The sequence below is a fragment of the Cololabis saira genome, chromosome 18 (assembly GCF_033807715.1).
Source record: "Cololabis saira isolate AMF1-May2022 chromosome 18, fColSai1.1, whole genome shotgun sequence".
NCBI lineage: Eukaryota > Metazoa > Chordata > Actinopteri > Beloniformes > Belonidae > Cololabis > Cololabis saira.
This window is the reverse complement of record NC_084604.1, coordinates 9,092,000-9,108,522: the sequence shown is the minus strand read 5'-3', so window position 1 is coordinate 9,108,522 and position 16,523 is coordinate 9,092,000. Positions and strand designations below refer to the sequence as shown.

The 16,523-nt window shown below is 41.3% G+C and overlaps 1 protein-coding gene across 1 annotated transcript in view; it reads left to right on the top strand.

Annotated features, from left to right (window-relative positions):
* Positions 1 to 2,360: 2,360 nt before the first annotated feature.
* LOC133418634 (cleavage and polyadenylation specificity factor subunit 3-like) overlaps positions 2,361 to 16,523 on the top strand; it is a 28,267-nt gene continuing 14,104 nt past the window's right edge. The window contains exons 1-10 of the mRNA XM_061707436.1: positions 2,361 to 2,740; positions 4,200 to 4,263; positions 4,360 to 4,457; positions 7,099 to 7,227; positions 8,231 to 8,408; positions 9,141 to 9,230; positions 10,632 to 10,782; positions 12,601 to 12,776; positions 12,853 to 13,011; positions 14,704 to 14,850. Of these exons, the coding sequence (XP_061563420.1) occupies positions 2,670 to 2,740; positions 4,200 to 4,263; positions 4,360 to 4,457; positions 7,099 to 7,227; positions 8,231 to 8,408; positions 9,141 to 9,230; positions 10,632 to 10,782; positions 12,601 to 12,776; positions 12,853 to 13,011; positions 14,704 to 14,850 (1,263 nt within the window). The 5' untranslated portion in view covers positions 2,361 to 2,669. The remainder of the gene's footprint in view (positions 2,741 to 4,199; positions 4,264 to 4,359; positions 4,458 to 7,098; positions 7,228 to 8,230; positions 8,409 to 9,140; positions 9,231 to 10,631; positions 10,783 to 12,600; positions 12,777 to 12,852; positions 13,012 to 14,703; positions 14,851 to 16,523) is intronic.

Genomic DNA, 16,523 nt, shown 5'->3' with positions numbered 1-16,523 from the left:
TGTGTGCGTGCCTGCGTGTGAAAAAATCTGCCAGTGGAACAAGATTTTTTTGCTTGTAATGAGAAGATAAATCTTGTCCCATTGGCAGATTTTTCTACTTATTTCAAATGAAAATGTACTTGAAACAGGTGAAAATTGTCAAATAAGTTATTTTTTTGGTAAATACTTGTTTTAAGTGTAATGAGATTTTTTGCATTAATTTTGCTCCATCCATGTGTTCTGTTCCCCTTTTTTTAGATGGTCCTGAAACCTGTCACCTGAGGCCGAGCCTGCTACACAAGTGATGTTGTTCATTAAATAAAGATAAACAACAAATACTGTGTGCATTGTATTTTTTAATATTATATATGAATAGTTTTTATAGTGATGTAATTGTGTGGGATGTTTTTGTATTTTACTATGGAGGTAAGGGAACTGTTAATTTAATTTGTGCACATAAATCAAATGTGTGCATATTCTACAGTTGTGCATAAATAAATAGAAATGTAAACATTTAAGTCAAAACATACATATAATATGTAGTGTATTTTCTCTGTGATTAGAAGATTATGAACACGGATTACAGAGAAAATACACACTATATGTATGATTTGACAAATATTTAAATTTTTTATTTATGCATAACTGTAGAATAATATGCACACATTTGATTTATGTGCACAAATTCGATTGACAGTTCCCTTACCCCATATTTTACTTTTTTATTCCTGTTAAGATTAAACATATGAGTTTTCTTGTTGAAGCCATTTGTTTAGTTTCCTCAAAACTCAAAATGCATCCATTATTAATGTACAGTATGAGCTTACTATGAATGATGAACTGTTAAAAGACATTGTAGCACACTAAGGAAGATAAGGCCTATCATTCATGATCGTAGTTCAGTGCAATAATGAAATGAAATTATGTTTCATCAAACTTTATTTTCACAGTACAAACATCTGTTGGTTCCTAAATAAGGCTGCTCATTTTGGTTTTAAAATGCTGAGATATTTACTGCAGAACTGTAACCTTCCCTCAACAAAATCATCAATTTTTGGGAGTATGTGTGAAAAGTTGGGTGATGGCGGGAGGCAGAGCTGCAGGAGAATATTCCCAGGGCTGGTCCTCCACTCTTCATGAGTCCTACAGAGTTTCACCTCCTGTGCCGGTTCTGGAGTGGTAGAAGATGCTGGGAAGTTGGTGACAGCTGGTAAAGATCCTTCCTGTTGTGTGTGTATTGTGATAAAGTTCTTTATTTTCTGTAATGCAATAAAAAAAAAAAAAATGTTATACATTCTGGATTCATTACAAATCAACTGAAATATTGCAAGCATTTTATTATTTTAATATTGCTGATTATGGTTTACAGTTTAAGATTAAGATTTGCAGAATATTCTAATTTTTTGAGATAGGATATTTGAGTTTTCTTAAGCTGTAAGCCATGATCAGCAATATTAAAATAATAAAAGGCTTGCAATATTTCAGTTGATTTGTAATGAATCCAGAATGTATGACATTTTTGTTTTTATAATTGCATTAGAGAAAATCACAATATTCAAATTTTCTGAGACAGTCCTGTACTTCATCTTCTTCTGACCAGCATTTCTTTCAGACCCAGCTCTTCTGTCAGTGCAGGCAAGCCCGGTTTTCCCGTCTCACAGCATTTTTTACCTAGAGAAAAAAAAAGCCAAGTAAACTATGATGTAGTTTGGATACCAAAAATGAAGACATATATGTCAAATAATCTTGTTACCTTCCATAAGATCGCAGCTGAATGGGAACACGATCTCCGGTCCAGCAAAACGCACATGACGCAGGTCTGACTCCAGCTTCAGTTACAGCACCCGAGCTTTAAGCCCCGCATTGTTCAAACACTGGCTAGGCTCGACATTTGCTTTCAAATAAACAAAACGATCATGTTTGTATGACATGACAAAACCGACTTTGTCTCTGTGCAGATATTGATAAACCTCAGAAACTTTCAGTTTGTCCGTTGCGGATTTCAGGAAGTAGGAGCAGATCAGCTGTCAGTTCTGCTGCTGTCATCACGTTATCATCCCAGTTCTGCACTGAATCCGGGTGGGGAGAGTAACGCCATCTCCAGTCAGAGTAGTAGAACCGTGTTCCCATGGCTAAGACATAGTTGTCGACATTAAAAGCTCACGAGCAGCGAGTCTTTGCTTAAGGTTTGTGTCCACGCCGGTGTGTTTACACCGGTAAACGCTGCGCAAATCACTCCCACCGGAAATGACCCGCATCTATGCAGACGAATGGCAGCGCCCGTGTTTTGGCGCGTAAACTTGTCTATTTAAGGTTTTTTTTTACGGTGTCTCTTTCATTTATCAACTACATTTCTTCTTTTTCTTCTCGCAACTGCGCTGCTGCGTCCGCGGAGGACATACAAAGATGGTGGGTAAAAGTTGAGATGGTCTCTCGCATCAGTTTTTGTCACATTGAAAACACATGCTGCTGCCACCAGAATTAAACAACCTTCAACTAACCTGGGTTACACCTACACCAAGCCTGTAGGGGGCGATAACGCTCCACCGATCAATTATAACCCCAATACTGTAGAAGAAGAAGACCGAGGAAGTGCGTCTCCACTAACGACGAAGCGAAGCGGCTGAATGGAGAGATGAAAGTGTTTGTTTCTTAAGTTTTGTGTGTGTGTGTGTGTTTTTTGAGTAATTATGGCCGGAAAAAGGAAACCCGAGGTGACGGTTCCTGCGGAGGAGAGCGACCAGCTGCTGATCCGCCCGCTGTGAGTTTAAACACGAGTTTAAACACGAGTTTACCGGTGCTCCGCATGGACGGACTAGACTCCTCACCAACTACCGTTCAGCTGTTTCCTCCGAATAATAAACAAAGAGAATCCCTCACAGCAGTTATAAACATTACTTATAGGCACTTTATTTAGTTATTTAGTTATTTATTTTTTTACTCGGCAGTTTTTACTCACACACTGTTTAAATGCACTTACAAGAGCTGCAGGTTGTTTCTAATCTGCATCCTCTACAATTTAGTTTGAAATAGTCTCGTAATTTATAGGCTACAGCTCCCGGTTTTACCTCAAGAGCTTGGCTTTTAGCACGTAAATGTTTCCCTAGAGTTCAGGTTCTAGCACGTAAATGTTTCCTTTTTTTTGTGATCAATTTTTTATTAAGAATCTCATGGAAACAAGATGATCATGGTCATTAATGGCATATAGAAAGGAAGCAGTATGGTCAGAGATTCCTCCTTTTTCTTATATTAAAGAAAACAAAAAAAGAAATAAAACATAAGAACTACAAAAACATTAAAACAGGAAGAAAAAAAACTAAACAACAGAAGATAGACAATTTATGACTACCCCAACCCTTCCCCTATTACCCAGGAATCCCAGTTTCTCTACAAACCATCAACATTAAGATATCCAATGACACATAACAGTACTAATTTCCTCCACCATTCACAATGATATCCACAGAAAGTATATGTATCCACTAGAGCAGGGGTGTCGGACTCCAGTCCTCGAGGGCCGGTGTCCCTGCAGGTTTTACATGTTTCCCTGCTTCATTGCACCATGATACAAGTGACTGTGTCATCAACAGAACTATCCAGACTTTGATGACAAGCTGGTGACAATGATTAATTAGAATCAGGTGTGTTAAAGCAGTGAAACATCTAAAACATGCAGGACACCGGCCCTTCTGGGATTCAGTTTGACACCTGTGCACTAGAGGATAAACAAAGAGTACTCATAATGTATATATAAGTATTCCAAACATACAAGCGAAATAAAAAAAAACACCTAGAACCATAGGCAAAAGACAGTTGACGAGGGATGGCTCCTAAAGTTCAGGATTTAGCATGTAAATATTTCCTGAAGTTCAGGTTTTAGCACGGAAATGTTTCCTAAAGTCCAGGTTTTAGCACGGAAATGTTTCCTAAAGTCCAGGTTTTAGCACGGAAATGTTTCCTAAAGTCCAGGTTTTAGCACGGAAATGTTTCCTAAAGTCCAGGTTTTAGCATGTAAATGTTTCCTAAAGTCCAGGTTTTAGAACCTAAATGTTTCCTAAAGTTTGGTTTGTTACACGAATGTAATGTAGGTGTAGTTTATGTTTTTGTTTCCGAAAGCTGGGCTTCCTGGATGTGAATGGTTTTCAAATCCAGGATTTAGAATTAGATGTCTATCAGGCTACTCAGACATTTGTTTCTTATCATGGTGTGCTTGTGTACAGAGGAGCTGGTCAGGAGGTGGGACGCTCCTGCATCATCTTGGAGTTCAAGGGCAGAAAGATCATGGTGAGACAAGTTTCTGGTGTTTTGTATCATTTTCCAGCTGTAAATATCAGTAAATGCCAGAAAGCCTCTGTAAACATCTCTCCTGGTGTGTCCCAGCTGGACTGTGGGATCCATCCTGGCCTGGAGGGGATGGACGCGCTCCCCTACATCGACCTGATTGATCCAGCTGAGATCGACCTGCTGCTCATCAGCCAGTGAGTCCCAGAACAGCTGCTTTGTGGGGAGAATGAGACAGATGTGTTGAGTTGTCACCAATTTAAAATGATCTATACTAATTTCTAAACACAGTTTAGAAAAGGGAAGCTTGAAGTTATTTTCTCCATGTCTGACAGTAAAGTTGTCCTGTTGTAGATCAGTTAGTATTCTCATGTTTTGTTTTCTGAAATTGTAAATACTCTGACGTGAGAATACTGCCATAATCTGAAACTCTAAGAAAAAGTTTTGAAAGCTTGAAAATCAGTGTTTGAACATTTTAAACGTGAAATAAAGTTTTGAATCCCTGCAAGCATAATGAGGGCCTTCTCACTGTAAGTGCGAAGGCCGTATTGTATCTGTAGGAATTTTTCTCGTTTTTTTTTTTTTTCTTCTTCCGACGAAATGAGGGCCTTTTTGCCCCCCTAAACGTGCCCCAAAAGTCACCAAATTTTGCACGCAAGCCAGGTCTGGCGAAAAATTTGTATTTCATGGTTTGCATTAATGGGCAATTTATGCCATTCCTTCGGCAGTTAATGCGGGCCGAACCGTAACGTGCACCCAGGTGTGTTATACATCAAAATGTGCGTCTCGATCCCGCAACGAAGCGCATTACTTTTCTCAGTCAAAAATGTTACCGTGGCAACGATAGACGCAAAAAAGCGCGCCATCCTTCATCTGATTGGTCGAGATTTGATAGTTCCTACTTTCTGCCTTAACTTTTGAATGGTTTCACATAAAGAGTCATGGGTGGTGTCATCGGACTTCGTTTTGAGTCCTTGACTGGTGGAAATTGCAGGCGCGAGGGCCCGTTCATCGCTGCTTGCAGCTTTAATTTTGTACTTGCATTTTTATTTTTCACAAGTGCATATTACAGAACATGCATATCACAGAGTTTCAGCCTTACGGCTTCAGAGATTCAGACCTCTTGTTGCACCTTCGCTGTTTTTCAAACTTACATTTTCAGAGTTTTAAATATGGCACTGTTCTCCCACCACATTATTATGTCGGCAAAAAAAATGTGAAACCTCGTAATATGAGATCTGAAAACGTTGCAACTCTGCAACATTGACCTTTCAGAGTTTGGTCCACAGAGCTGCAAGGTTGCGAACATGTAATTTTCGGCAGCGTTCTGTCGCTGCTTTTCAATTTGGAACCGTGAAACTCACACTCTGGGGGGGGAAAAAACGAGCCGAACAGCTCCAGGAGAGGGACACTTCCCCCATCTAACCCATCATGTCTCTAGTGAAGTGTAGTCCTATCACATGTAAGGTCAGGTATGACAGCGTGACATGCTGTCAGCACCCGTCTCTCCCATAGATGAACCTAATAAAGGCTTTATTATGTCGATCTATACTGGTCTGTCCTTCACCGAACTTCCATCAGAGGCTCCTTTGGTGCCTTTTGGCTCCTCCCCTGGTTCCCTCTTAGGTTACGTTCTCCCCCCTTTTTTGTTTGTGTTGTAGTCAACAAGATGGACATCTCATTATTAATTTGACTCGTGTCATTGGATCCATACTGAGAAGGGCAGAGCTTGATCATAGTCCACTAATATCAGATGTCATAAACTGGTTAAAGTCTTCATTCTACGACCTAAATGTGTCCAAGAATCCTTGTTCTGTCACTCCTGATCAATTGGTTGAGGCTGAACATCAGTTCAGATGTCTGTTATTCACATGTTGTATGCTCATATATTGTAAACTTTTGCTGTTGACAGCACCTTTTATGAGGATTTTTCACCATTGCTATAGAGAATCTGGTTTGTTTTTGTTTTTTCTCTTGTTGCTTTGGATCTCAGTAGAACTGACTAATGGACATGAAGGTAAACCTGAATGATCTTAAACTGCACAAAATCAGGACTTTAAAAGAAGGTGAATCCCTCTGATCCAAGTCCCCCTCTTTCTAATAATTCTGTTGTTGCAATCTGGTAACAGTCTGCCAAGGTGTAGAACAAACAGAATCAAAGGAATCATTCATTTGTGATCGTTTGTTGTTGATTTGTAGTTTAAACCATTTTCTGTGATGTGTGCAGGTGTTCCTCATAGACCTGAGTAGGAGAAGCCCGTGGCACATATTTTTGATAGCGATCAGGAAAGATATGCTTCTGTGTGCCAAACATAGACCACCTTGGGTATGAAATGTTCCCCAATCCAAATGAACCCCAAAACAATAGCCCTGAGATCCAGCTGAAACCAGGAAGAGTTTGGTGACCTTCCCAACCAATGATCCTGCCAACCCTCCAGATGAATCATGGGGGTGGAATCATTATGAAGAGCTGGTTAAAGCCTGGTTGTGCATGGACAACACACCTCCAGACTGGTGTAAAGGTGGTTTATGGGGAACTTAAGTAAAGGACATGAAGTGGTCATCACAAAGCCTGAGTCCTGGAAGTGGGAACAACAAGGCCTACAAACGGGAGTCGGAACAGTTCTGTAGTAGGAATCAACTACAGGAATCAGCAACATGGATGTTGTCAAAATCTTCTGGGGGGATTACCAAAAATCTGGCCCAAATGAATCAATGCTATTGTCCTAACTGAACTAGAACAGGCTCCTCGACTGTCAGACATTTTAGTGTCTTTACAACTGTACATAATCTTGTGGTGTGAAGTGTAGAAACTCAAAGTGTGCTGTTCTGCCTCAGCTTCCATCTGGATCACTGTGGAGCCCTGCCCTGGTTCCTGCAGAAGACCAGCTTTAAGGGACGCACCTTCATGACCCACGCCACCAAAGCCATCTACCGCTGGCTGCTGTCGGACTACGTCAAAGTCAGGTACGTTCAAGGCAGAGACGGGTACCGTAGGTCGAAGGCTGAGTCAAAGTAGGGCAGCTTCAGGTTACAGCCAAGTCCGAATCAAATGGCGTTTTTCCACTAGTACCTACTCAGCTCAACTCAACTTGGCCTGGTTTCTTTTCCATAACAATCAGCACCTGGAGCAGAAGTAGGAGGTTGGAGTGAAGCTGCTGTGACGTATTTGATTGTGTATCTAAACGGAGAAGACAACAACACTAAAGATGTAGAACCTGGAGGAGATGATAGATGTGCTGCTGGGTCTGTGGCTTGTGTTCAATATCAAGTTAAAAAATGAGAGAAGCTTCATTGTCTGACTAAGAGCGGCTACGCTTTTTGTGTGTTTGTTTGTCTCGGCGCTGCTGAAAAGTCAGCTGGAGCCGTGAGCAGCTATGAAGTGACAGAGCTCCTGGTAGATCTGGTCGTTCCTTATCTCCTCTAGATCCCTTTTTAATTCTCTTCTCAGCACCAGGTTTATGAACATCTGCACCTCAGAGTTGGATCAGAAACAGACTTTTGCTGCCATTGCTGGTCGGATAAAATGAACAAGAATCCGTCAAAGTCTCTCTTTTGCTGATTTCCTCCTCCTGACTCAGACGTCTGACCCCAACCCCCCGACCAATCGCTGGCCTGTAGTGTGACGATGTCACAGCCCGACTCAGCCACTTAGAACCTCTGCAGAATAGTTACAGAAAAGGTATCTACTCGGCACGTTAGACCCCTGCTGGAAAAGAACCAAACCGAGTGGAGTCGAGTCGGGCTGAGTAGGTACTAGTGGAAAAGCGCCAAAAGTAGGGCAGCTTCAAGTCGGGGACTGAGTCAGCGACTGAGTCGGGGTAGGTTAGGGAGATCTTAGTCAGACAATGTCTGAGTGAATTAAAATGAAACAAAAAACCGTCATCACATGTAAGTACTCAACAAATACCAAGAATGACTGGGTCAACGCTGACATGTCCCTCTAAGCTGGTTCTCCTCACTGATACAGTAACATCTCCACCGACGATATGCTCTACACGGAGACGGACCTGGAGGACAGCATGGAGAAGATCGAGACTATCAACTTCCACGAGGTGAAGGAGGTGGCTGGCATCAAGTTCTGGTGTTACCACGCCGGCCACGTGCTCGGGGCTGCCATGTTCATGATCGAGATCGCTGGCGTTAAGGTGGGTCAGTCAAAGGTCGTCCGTCGTCCAGCCAGTAACTGTCACATCTGCTGTTGTTCGTGTTTGTTCTGGGGTTCGCACACGTCTCATCTGAGGTTGTATTTATCTTTTAAATTAGACATGTGGGAACGAGTAGGTTTATTATGTCCTGATGTAGGGCTGGGCGATTTTGGACAAAAATAAAATCCCGATTTTTTTTTTTTTTTTCTCTCTCTGAAAACCAGATTTTCGATTTTGATTTTTTTGGTAAAACTACAAAAGACAATGGAATAAATTATTTCAAATATTTTATCTTTATTTTTAAAGAAAAATATCAAACAAATTTCCCTATTGGGAATGAAGTGCAATTGAAAGATACTGTAAATCCTCCTTGAGTTTAGTAAAGTGACAACATTTACAATTTTCTTGACCAAACAAAGATGACTAGACGAGCTCTGTCTGTAAAGCAGTCAGCTGCAAAAAAGGAAAATCGATTTTCCGCTTTTCCTTTTTTTAATATCGTCTTGATTAATAAATCCGATTTAGATTTAAAATCGATTAATTGCACAGCCCTATCCTGATGTGACTAAAGATGCAAACACCTGCAGCCTGAGAACATCCTGAACAGCCAATAAGTTAAACGTGAACAGCAGCAGAAACGCACCAGCCATCACTTCTACCGCGTCATGTGATATGTATGAGTTTAATGTTTTGATTCAGAGTATCCTGGTCTCACCTGTGCTGTCTCTGTAGTTACTGTACACAGGTGACTTCTCCCGTCAGGAGGACAGACACCTGATGGCTGCAGAGATCCCCAGTGTGAAACCGGACATCCTCATCACCGTGAGTATTTCTGCTCCGTCCTCCAGATGTTGTCAGGTCTGGACAGTTTTACTAAATCAAATGGTCATGATTTGGTGTTGTTTTCTTATAATCAATTTAAAACTAAATAAAACAACCAAAACTTTATTGGAGTTTTTTATTTCACACATTTAAATGTAAAATGATTTGTTATTTTGGTGCAGGTAGTCTTTAACGTGTCATGTTCTGTTAGTCTGTCCAGCCAAACCTTTTCACTAAAGTGTTCTCTGGTGAAACAGATCTGGTGCCTCTCATTCACGGCCGTTTCCACCGGTGCAGAACCTACCAAAGCTATAACAGTGTGGGGGTGGGCTTTACCATGGACTCATGCAGGAGCGTCCAAGATCCACAATTGGAAACAACCAAGAAGCTGCGGAACTGTTAATATGAATTGTTATAACTAGGGCTGGGGATCGATTCAAATGTCAAGAATCGATTCCAATTCTCAAGATTCAGAATCTATTATCAAGATATGATTCGATTCCAATATTGATTTGGGTTAGTGTTATTAAAACAGTTTTTTGAGCTGTTGCATGAATTATATGACTGTAGTTATGCAACATATTAATACTAGTATTATATTGAGATTAAACAGCATGTATTGCAGCTAATGATGCTGTAAGGACCAATCAGCTCCCAGAATGCTGATAGAACTGCTTTCAGAAACATCATGGGTCAGAATTACCAAACAGATCTAGGGCAGCAAACAGAGACGGATGAAATCGGTTTTATTTTTTCCCACATTCTATTTAAGTTTTTTCCATTTTCAATGTATCTCAGTTTTTAATTTTTGAGAATTTGGTTTTTAGCTTTTTATGCAAATATAACCCAAAGACAGTATATAAAGTAATGAAATATAGACAATTTATGCAATTATGACTGAAAACTTTAATGTTTTTATACCTTTTAAACATATTTAAAGGCAAAAACATGGCACCAGTTATTCTCATGTCCAACAAAACAATCCTTTTTTGGGCATAAACAAAAAAAATACCAAAAGTTTTAACGTAATGATGAACAAAAATCAATCTTTAGACATACATATCGATTTTTTAGGAATTAATATGAGAATCGATTTAGAATCGGAATTTTTTTTTTCTTCCCCCCAACACAGGCCTAAATATAACACATTTTTGCTGTAAAACCACCAGTGTTCCTGAAGATGTTTACAAGGTCTTTAGTTGAATGTAGTCTGGTTGCAGCTCCACCTACATCACATGCTTCTCTTCTCTGATTGGTTGGAGGTAGTTCCTTCTGCATCCGGTTGGTATCAAAGGTGAATCGGAGGAACAGGTTCTGGTGTCCAAAAGGAAAACTATCAGGATGCCTGGACAGACTAACTTTGATGTATTTATCTTTAAAAGTGTTGACGTTGTGTTAAAGGAGTCGACGTACGGAACTCACATCCACGAGAAGCGGGAGGAGCGTGAAGCTCGTTTCTGCAACACCGTGCACGACATCGTGAATCGTGAGGGTCGCTGTCTGATCCCCGTGTTCGCTCTGGGTCGAGCTCAGGAGCTGCTGCTGATCCTGGGTGAGCTCAGCACATTCAATTGCTCTGTTAGTCACTGCACTTTAGGCAATCCACTGTGGCAAATTATTTATAGTAACGATTGTTACTATACGATGTATTAGTTAAGGGAAATTGGACAGTTTTCCACAGCTTCCTAGTGTGCTGCTGAACAGCGTTTGGAAATCCCTGGTGTGGTTAATTTCGGAGCTGCCAGCTCCTGGAGCATCCAGCCTTCACCCCAGACCCCCCACACTGACTGGCTGAATATTCGTTCATTTGTTTATTTATTAGGATCCACATTAGCCATCACTCCGTTGTGGGAGTAATGGCTTTTCTGCCTGGGGTCGTCACACAGGACACAATTATATACAGAATAAAAACATACATAAATAACAATAAAGTATAGAATTATACATAGTAACATGGAAAAAACTACAATATTAAAATAATTTACCACAGTCGACTGATAAATACAATTGGAAAAGATTGTTAAAACCTGTTTTCACACCAACTCAATACCTAGGCTTATGAAACCAAAAAACAACAAAAACAAAAGCTTACCAAGAAACCAAGAAGTCAGATATTATACACACACTTTTTCTAAAATTGTCTTTTGCAGTTTGTTTTTAAAACTACTTCTGCTTTGAAGTAATAAGAGCTCGGGTGGAAGCTGTTCCACTCTGCAACAGCTCTGTACAGAGCTGTTCTTCTACGTGTGTTAGTTCTCGGCAGAGGTTGTCAGTGCGTTTACATGGGAAGTTTAATTTCTCTTTAATTCAGAATTAAAATGAAATCTGATTTAAAATGAGTAAAAATTACCATGTAAACACCTAATTCCGAATGAAAATCGCCATTCCAAATTAAACTTAATTCCGAAGTAAGTGGATGGTTTATTCCGATTTTTAAATCCGATTTTAAACAAAATAAGACTGCATGTCAGTCTGTCTTTTACCATTAGCCAGGATAGTCTGTCATGCATTTCTAACACACTGAATAGCTACCCTTTGGTCAGCTACTTTGATGCGGTCTGCCACTGCACCTGAGGCCCGCCAGGGTCCTGGTTTATGGTCCCAGCAGAAACCATTACTGCTGAACCTCGTTAGGGCCTTCATCTAGGTGTCTGATCTTTCCATAGTGCCAGTATAAGAAGGGAGGATACTTGGCTGGATTCATATAAGATAAACAGGGCTGTTATCTAACGCTAGTTAGCCTTATAGACTGGCATGAGCCAAACTGAAAGGGCTTACTTCTGGTAATCGAGGTTAGATGGGTGTGTTCAAGTCAGTGATCTTGTCTGCTCTGCTGATTTGTCCTTTTTATAAATGGACCAGGATCCGTTGGAGTCAGTTCCTGCCTTCACAGCGTTTCCCCCGTGTCTTGTTCTGATTATAGTCTACACCAGTGCTCTTCAACCCTGTTCCTCAAGAACCACTCTGCTGCAGGTTTTAGGTGATTTATGGCGCTTTTCCACTAGTACCTACTTAGCCCGACTCGACTCGCCTTGTCCTTGTTTCTTCTTCGTGGAGAAGTGCCATTAGGCTTCAGCACACCTGATTCTAATTAACTGTCTTCATTAACTTGACATCAAGGTCTGGACCACTCTGTTGATGAAGCAGCTACTTGTATCACGGTGTGCTGAAGAAGGAAACATGAAACATGCAGGACAGGATTGGGAAACACTGTTCATATGTTGCACTGCTGGAACACACCTGGCTTAGTGGACCATTGACAGACTTGTGTAGACCTCGGTGACCAGCTGATCCGACCCGCTGTGTGGGCCCTAAGGACCGCTGGTCCAGGATTTAAATGTACAAACGTGTGTTTGTCTGTTTGGCCCAGACGAGTACTGGCAGAACCATCCGGAGCTCCATGACATTCCCATCTACTACGCCTCGTCTTTGGCCAGGAAGTGCATGTCCGTCTACCAGACCTACATCAACGCCATGAACGATAAGATCCGCAAGGCCATCAACGTCAACAACCCGTTCGTCTTCAAGCACATCAGCAACCTGAAGGTCAGTGAGCGTGCACCGTGGGCCGCCCTGTCTCCGCCTAGAGGTGCCACATCAGTGTTTCCTGTCCACGTTTCAGAGCATGGACCACTTTGACGACATCGGCCCCAGCGTGGTGATGGCCTCCCCTGGTATGATGCAGAGCGGCCTGTCCAGAGAGCTGTTTGAGAGCTGGTGCACCGATAAGAGGAACGGGGTCATCATTGCGGGCTATTGTGTGGAGGGAACGCTGGCCAAGGTGAGCACCGCCGCACGTTCAAACTCGGACTCACCCGAAAAGATTTTTTCTAAAAAATCCAGTTATTTAGTCTGGATGAATCCGACGGCTGGCACCATGTTGTACGAAAAATTACTGATCTCTGCCGAGAGGGTGGAAACGTTGTATATGGGTCCAACTTCAAAACCACATGCTGCACTACAATTATGTAACAAATTTATCTAATTCTGTTATACAGGACTGTCTCAGAAAATTAGAATATTGTGATAAAGTTCTTTATTTTCTATAATGCAATTTAAAAAAAAAAAAAAAAAAAAAAAAAAATCATCATAAGTCATAAATTCTGGATTCATTACAAATCAACTGAAATATTGCAAGCCTTTTATTATTTTAATATTGCTTATTATGGCTTACAGTTTAAAATTAAGATTCCCAGAATATTCAAATTTTTTGAGATAGGATATTTGAGTTTTCTTAAACTGTAAGCCATGATCAGCAATATTAAAATAATAAAAGGCTTGCAATATTTCAGTGGATTTGTAATGAATCCAGAATATATGACGTTTTTGTTTTTGTAATTGCATTACAGAAAACCACAATATTCTAATTTTCTGAGACAGTCCAGTATAATACAGTGTTTAGTATGCCCTCTGTAGTACAGTAATCCCTGCTTTTTGGCGGGGGTTACATTCCAAAAAGAACCCATGATAGGTGAAATCCGCGAAGTAGCAACTTTTTATTTTTTATTTTTTACAATTATTATACAAGGCTTCAAACTGCGGAGATCAGCCCCGCCACTACCCGAGTAACTGGATTTGAATGGGAGAAAATGAAAAATGATTATGAAAAAAAATACAATGAGTACAGTAGGACAAATTGTGACTGGGACGTATTCCACTGCTCTTCTGATGCTGCTGCATCCTGACTCTGTAGCATCTTTTTCTCCTAAACCCGCGGTGCAGGTGTGTTTTTTCGAGAGAAGAACATAGTTATGGGTTGTTGTTGTCGCTCTTTTTTTTCTTTTGGGCAAAAAGATTCTTATAAACCGACATGTCACCATTGGTTATATTTGAGACTAATGAACGATTCATCAAAGGGTCTCGTTCTTGAGCTGCTGTTGAAGCTCATTGGCCGTTCTCAGCACTGTTGCTAAGCAACCAACGTTATTGACACAGGAAGTGAAGTGAAGCAGGGAGACGGTTTAGCCAATCAGAATGCAGAACACGATGCACAATGTAAATCCATGAAGCAGCGAGACGTGAAAGGTGAACCGCGTTATAGCCAGGGATTGCTGTACATAGAATCCAGTATTTAGTGAATAGTTCATAGTCTGTTGTAGGCAGTATGCAGTATCCCTTTAGTATTCAGTGTCTAGTATGTAGTAAATAGTAGGTAGTATGCCCTATGTAGTACGTAGTATCCAGTGTGTAGTATGTAGTATGTGTGTAGTAAGCAGTATAAAGTCCCCAGCATGTCGTATGCCCTTTGTAGTACATAGGATCAGGTATGTAGTGTGTAGTATACAGTGTGTACTATGCATTGTGAAGAATGTGCTGTGTGAGAAACAGCCAGGTGGTTTGATGTGTTTGGAAAGTGTACATCAAATATCGGACCCATCCAGCGTAAGTTTCCAAAAAAGGGTTTGAACAGGTCTTTAACAATGTCGAGTGCTCGAGTGATGAAAGTGTGTATTTGTGTCTGCACTTGCTCCAGCACATAATGACGGAGCCTGATGAGATCAACACCATGTCGGGTCAGAAGCTTCCTCTGAAGATGTCGGTGGACTACATCTCCTTCTCGGCTCACACGGACTACCAGCAGACCAGCGAGTTCATCAGAGCGCTCAAACCTCCGCACGTGGTAATCACATGACCCACACACACATCTGTACCTGTCGCTCCTCAGGTAAACCAGTCCGGTGGCTCCACACAGATGGAGGACCAGATCTCCGTCATCAGAATCAAAATGAGCCCAGAATCCAGAAGGGTTCTCAAGCCTTCACTGGGTCTCATCAGAAAATAGAAACACATTACTTGAAGTGTTTTAAAATCTTTCAGTCATCTCACCTTTTCAGCTACAGAATTATCTAGATCAAGAACCTTCAATGTCTCCAACAATTGTGCTGTAATAAAGAACCGGGTCTGTTCTCACAGAAAAATCTCAGACTGTGTGCTCAAGAAAATCCTGTCAGAAGTTACAGCCTAATAAAAAATATTTATTTGGTTGTATTTCCTCCATTTCAAGTAGGGATGCACCGAATGTTCAGTAACCGAAATTGTTCGGCCAAAAATAGCAAAAAAAACACGTTCGGTGGAATAAGTGGGGAAAAAACCAAACAATTAATAACGGCATGTGATGACGCAATCAAACAGCGGACAGCGTGGAGTGAGGGGGAGCAGTGTTAAACGCAGCAAACATGTCAGCATGTCAGATCATTACTTGGATGTGGGGAAAAGCAGAGGACACGAGAAATGATCCAGGCTGAGTTGGATTTGGGAAAGCCGCTTGGTGATGGAGACGGTCACGGTACGCACAGCGCAGGAGAAAAGGGAGAGAGCGCAGAGAAAAGAGCCCGTACTACAGATGCGATGGCGAACCCTCACTGTCTGATATGACGAGATCCTCCAAGAAAATAACCCAGATGCAGACGACAAGCGCAACCGCTCAACAGTTAGATGGTTATCTGTCAGAAGTCCCCATCCCCAGGAGCGAGAACCCTCTCGCCAGTAGAAGATATCAGAGCCGGGGGGGGGGGGGGCGGGGGGGGGGGGGGGGGGGGGGGGGGCATATGGCCAGGGGGCGGGGCATATCAGGACCGGGCCCTCTGCAACCTGGAGCCTCCTGTCAGGCTGCAGAAATACCCGTCTCATTATCATAGCCTACACATGCCCAACAACGGGACTCACAAGCATCACCAGATGTTAAGAGCAGAACATTACAGCCTATTAGAGATTGTGAAAGATAATTTTCAATTATTTTTTTTTAAATTGGCAAAATAAATGAAAAACTGCGAAGAACCATTGTTCGGTATTATTCGGCCCAGTGTTTATTATTATTTTCAGTTTCGGTTTTGACCACACATTTTCATTTCGGTGCATCACTAATTTTAAGTAGTACAAGTTAATAATTTATAGATTGTGAGTGTGTGACTAAGACTAAACCAGCAGGACCAGGACATCACACCAGAGATAGACTGCAACCTGTGAAAGAGATGTGCTCTGAAAACATCCCTTTAGAACTTGGTACTTTCCTCCCTATTAAATTAATTTTAATTAAAGAATTGACCAATTAGAATTTTAGTCGAGCCAGGCCACATCGAATAATAAATCGACCAATCAACTGGGATATTACAGCCCTACACTCTGGTATAGAAGTCTTATTCAGGATTTACATCACTGATTTAGCCAGGTTGCCCTTCTTAACACAAGCCTCTCTGTTTATCCTGGCTTGGGTCAGTATTGTTGTGGAACTGGCTTGTGCCCTCCAGATTTATGACAAACATCTGTATGGGAGTAAAATCTGTGTTTGGTTAT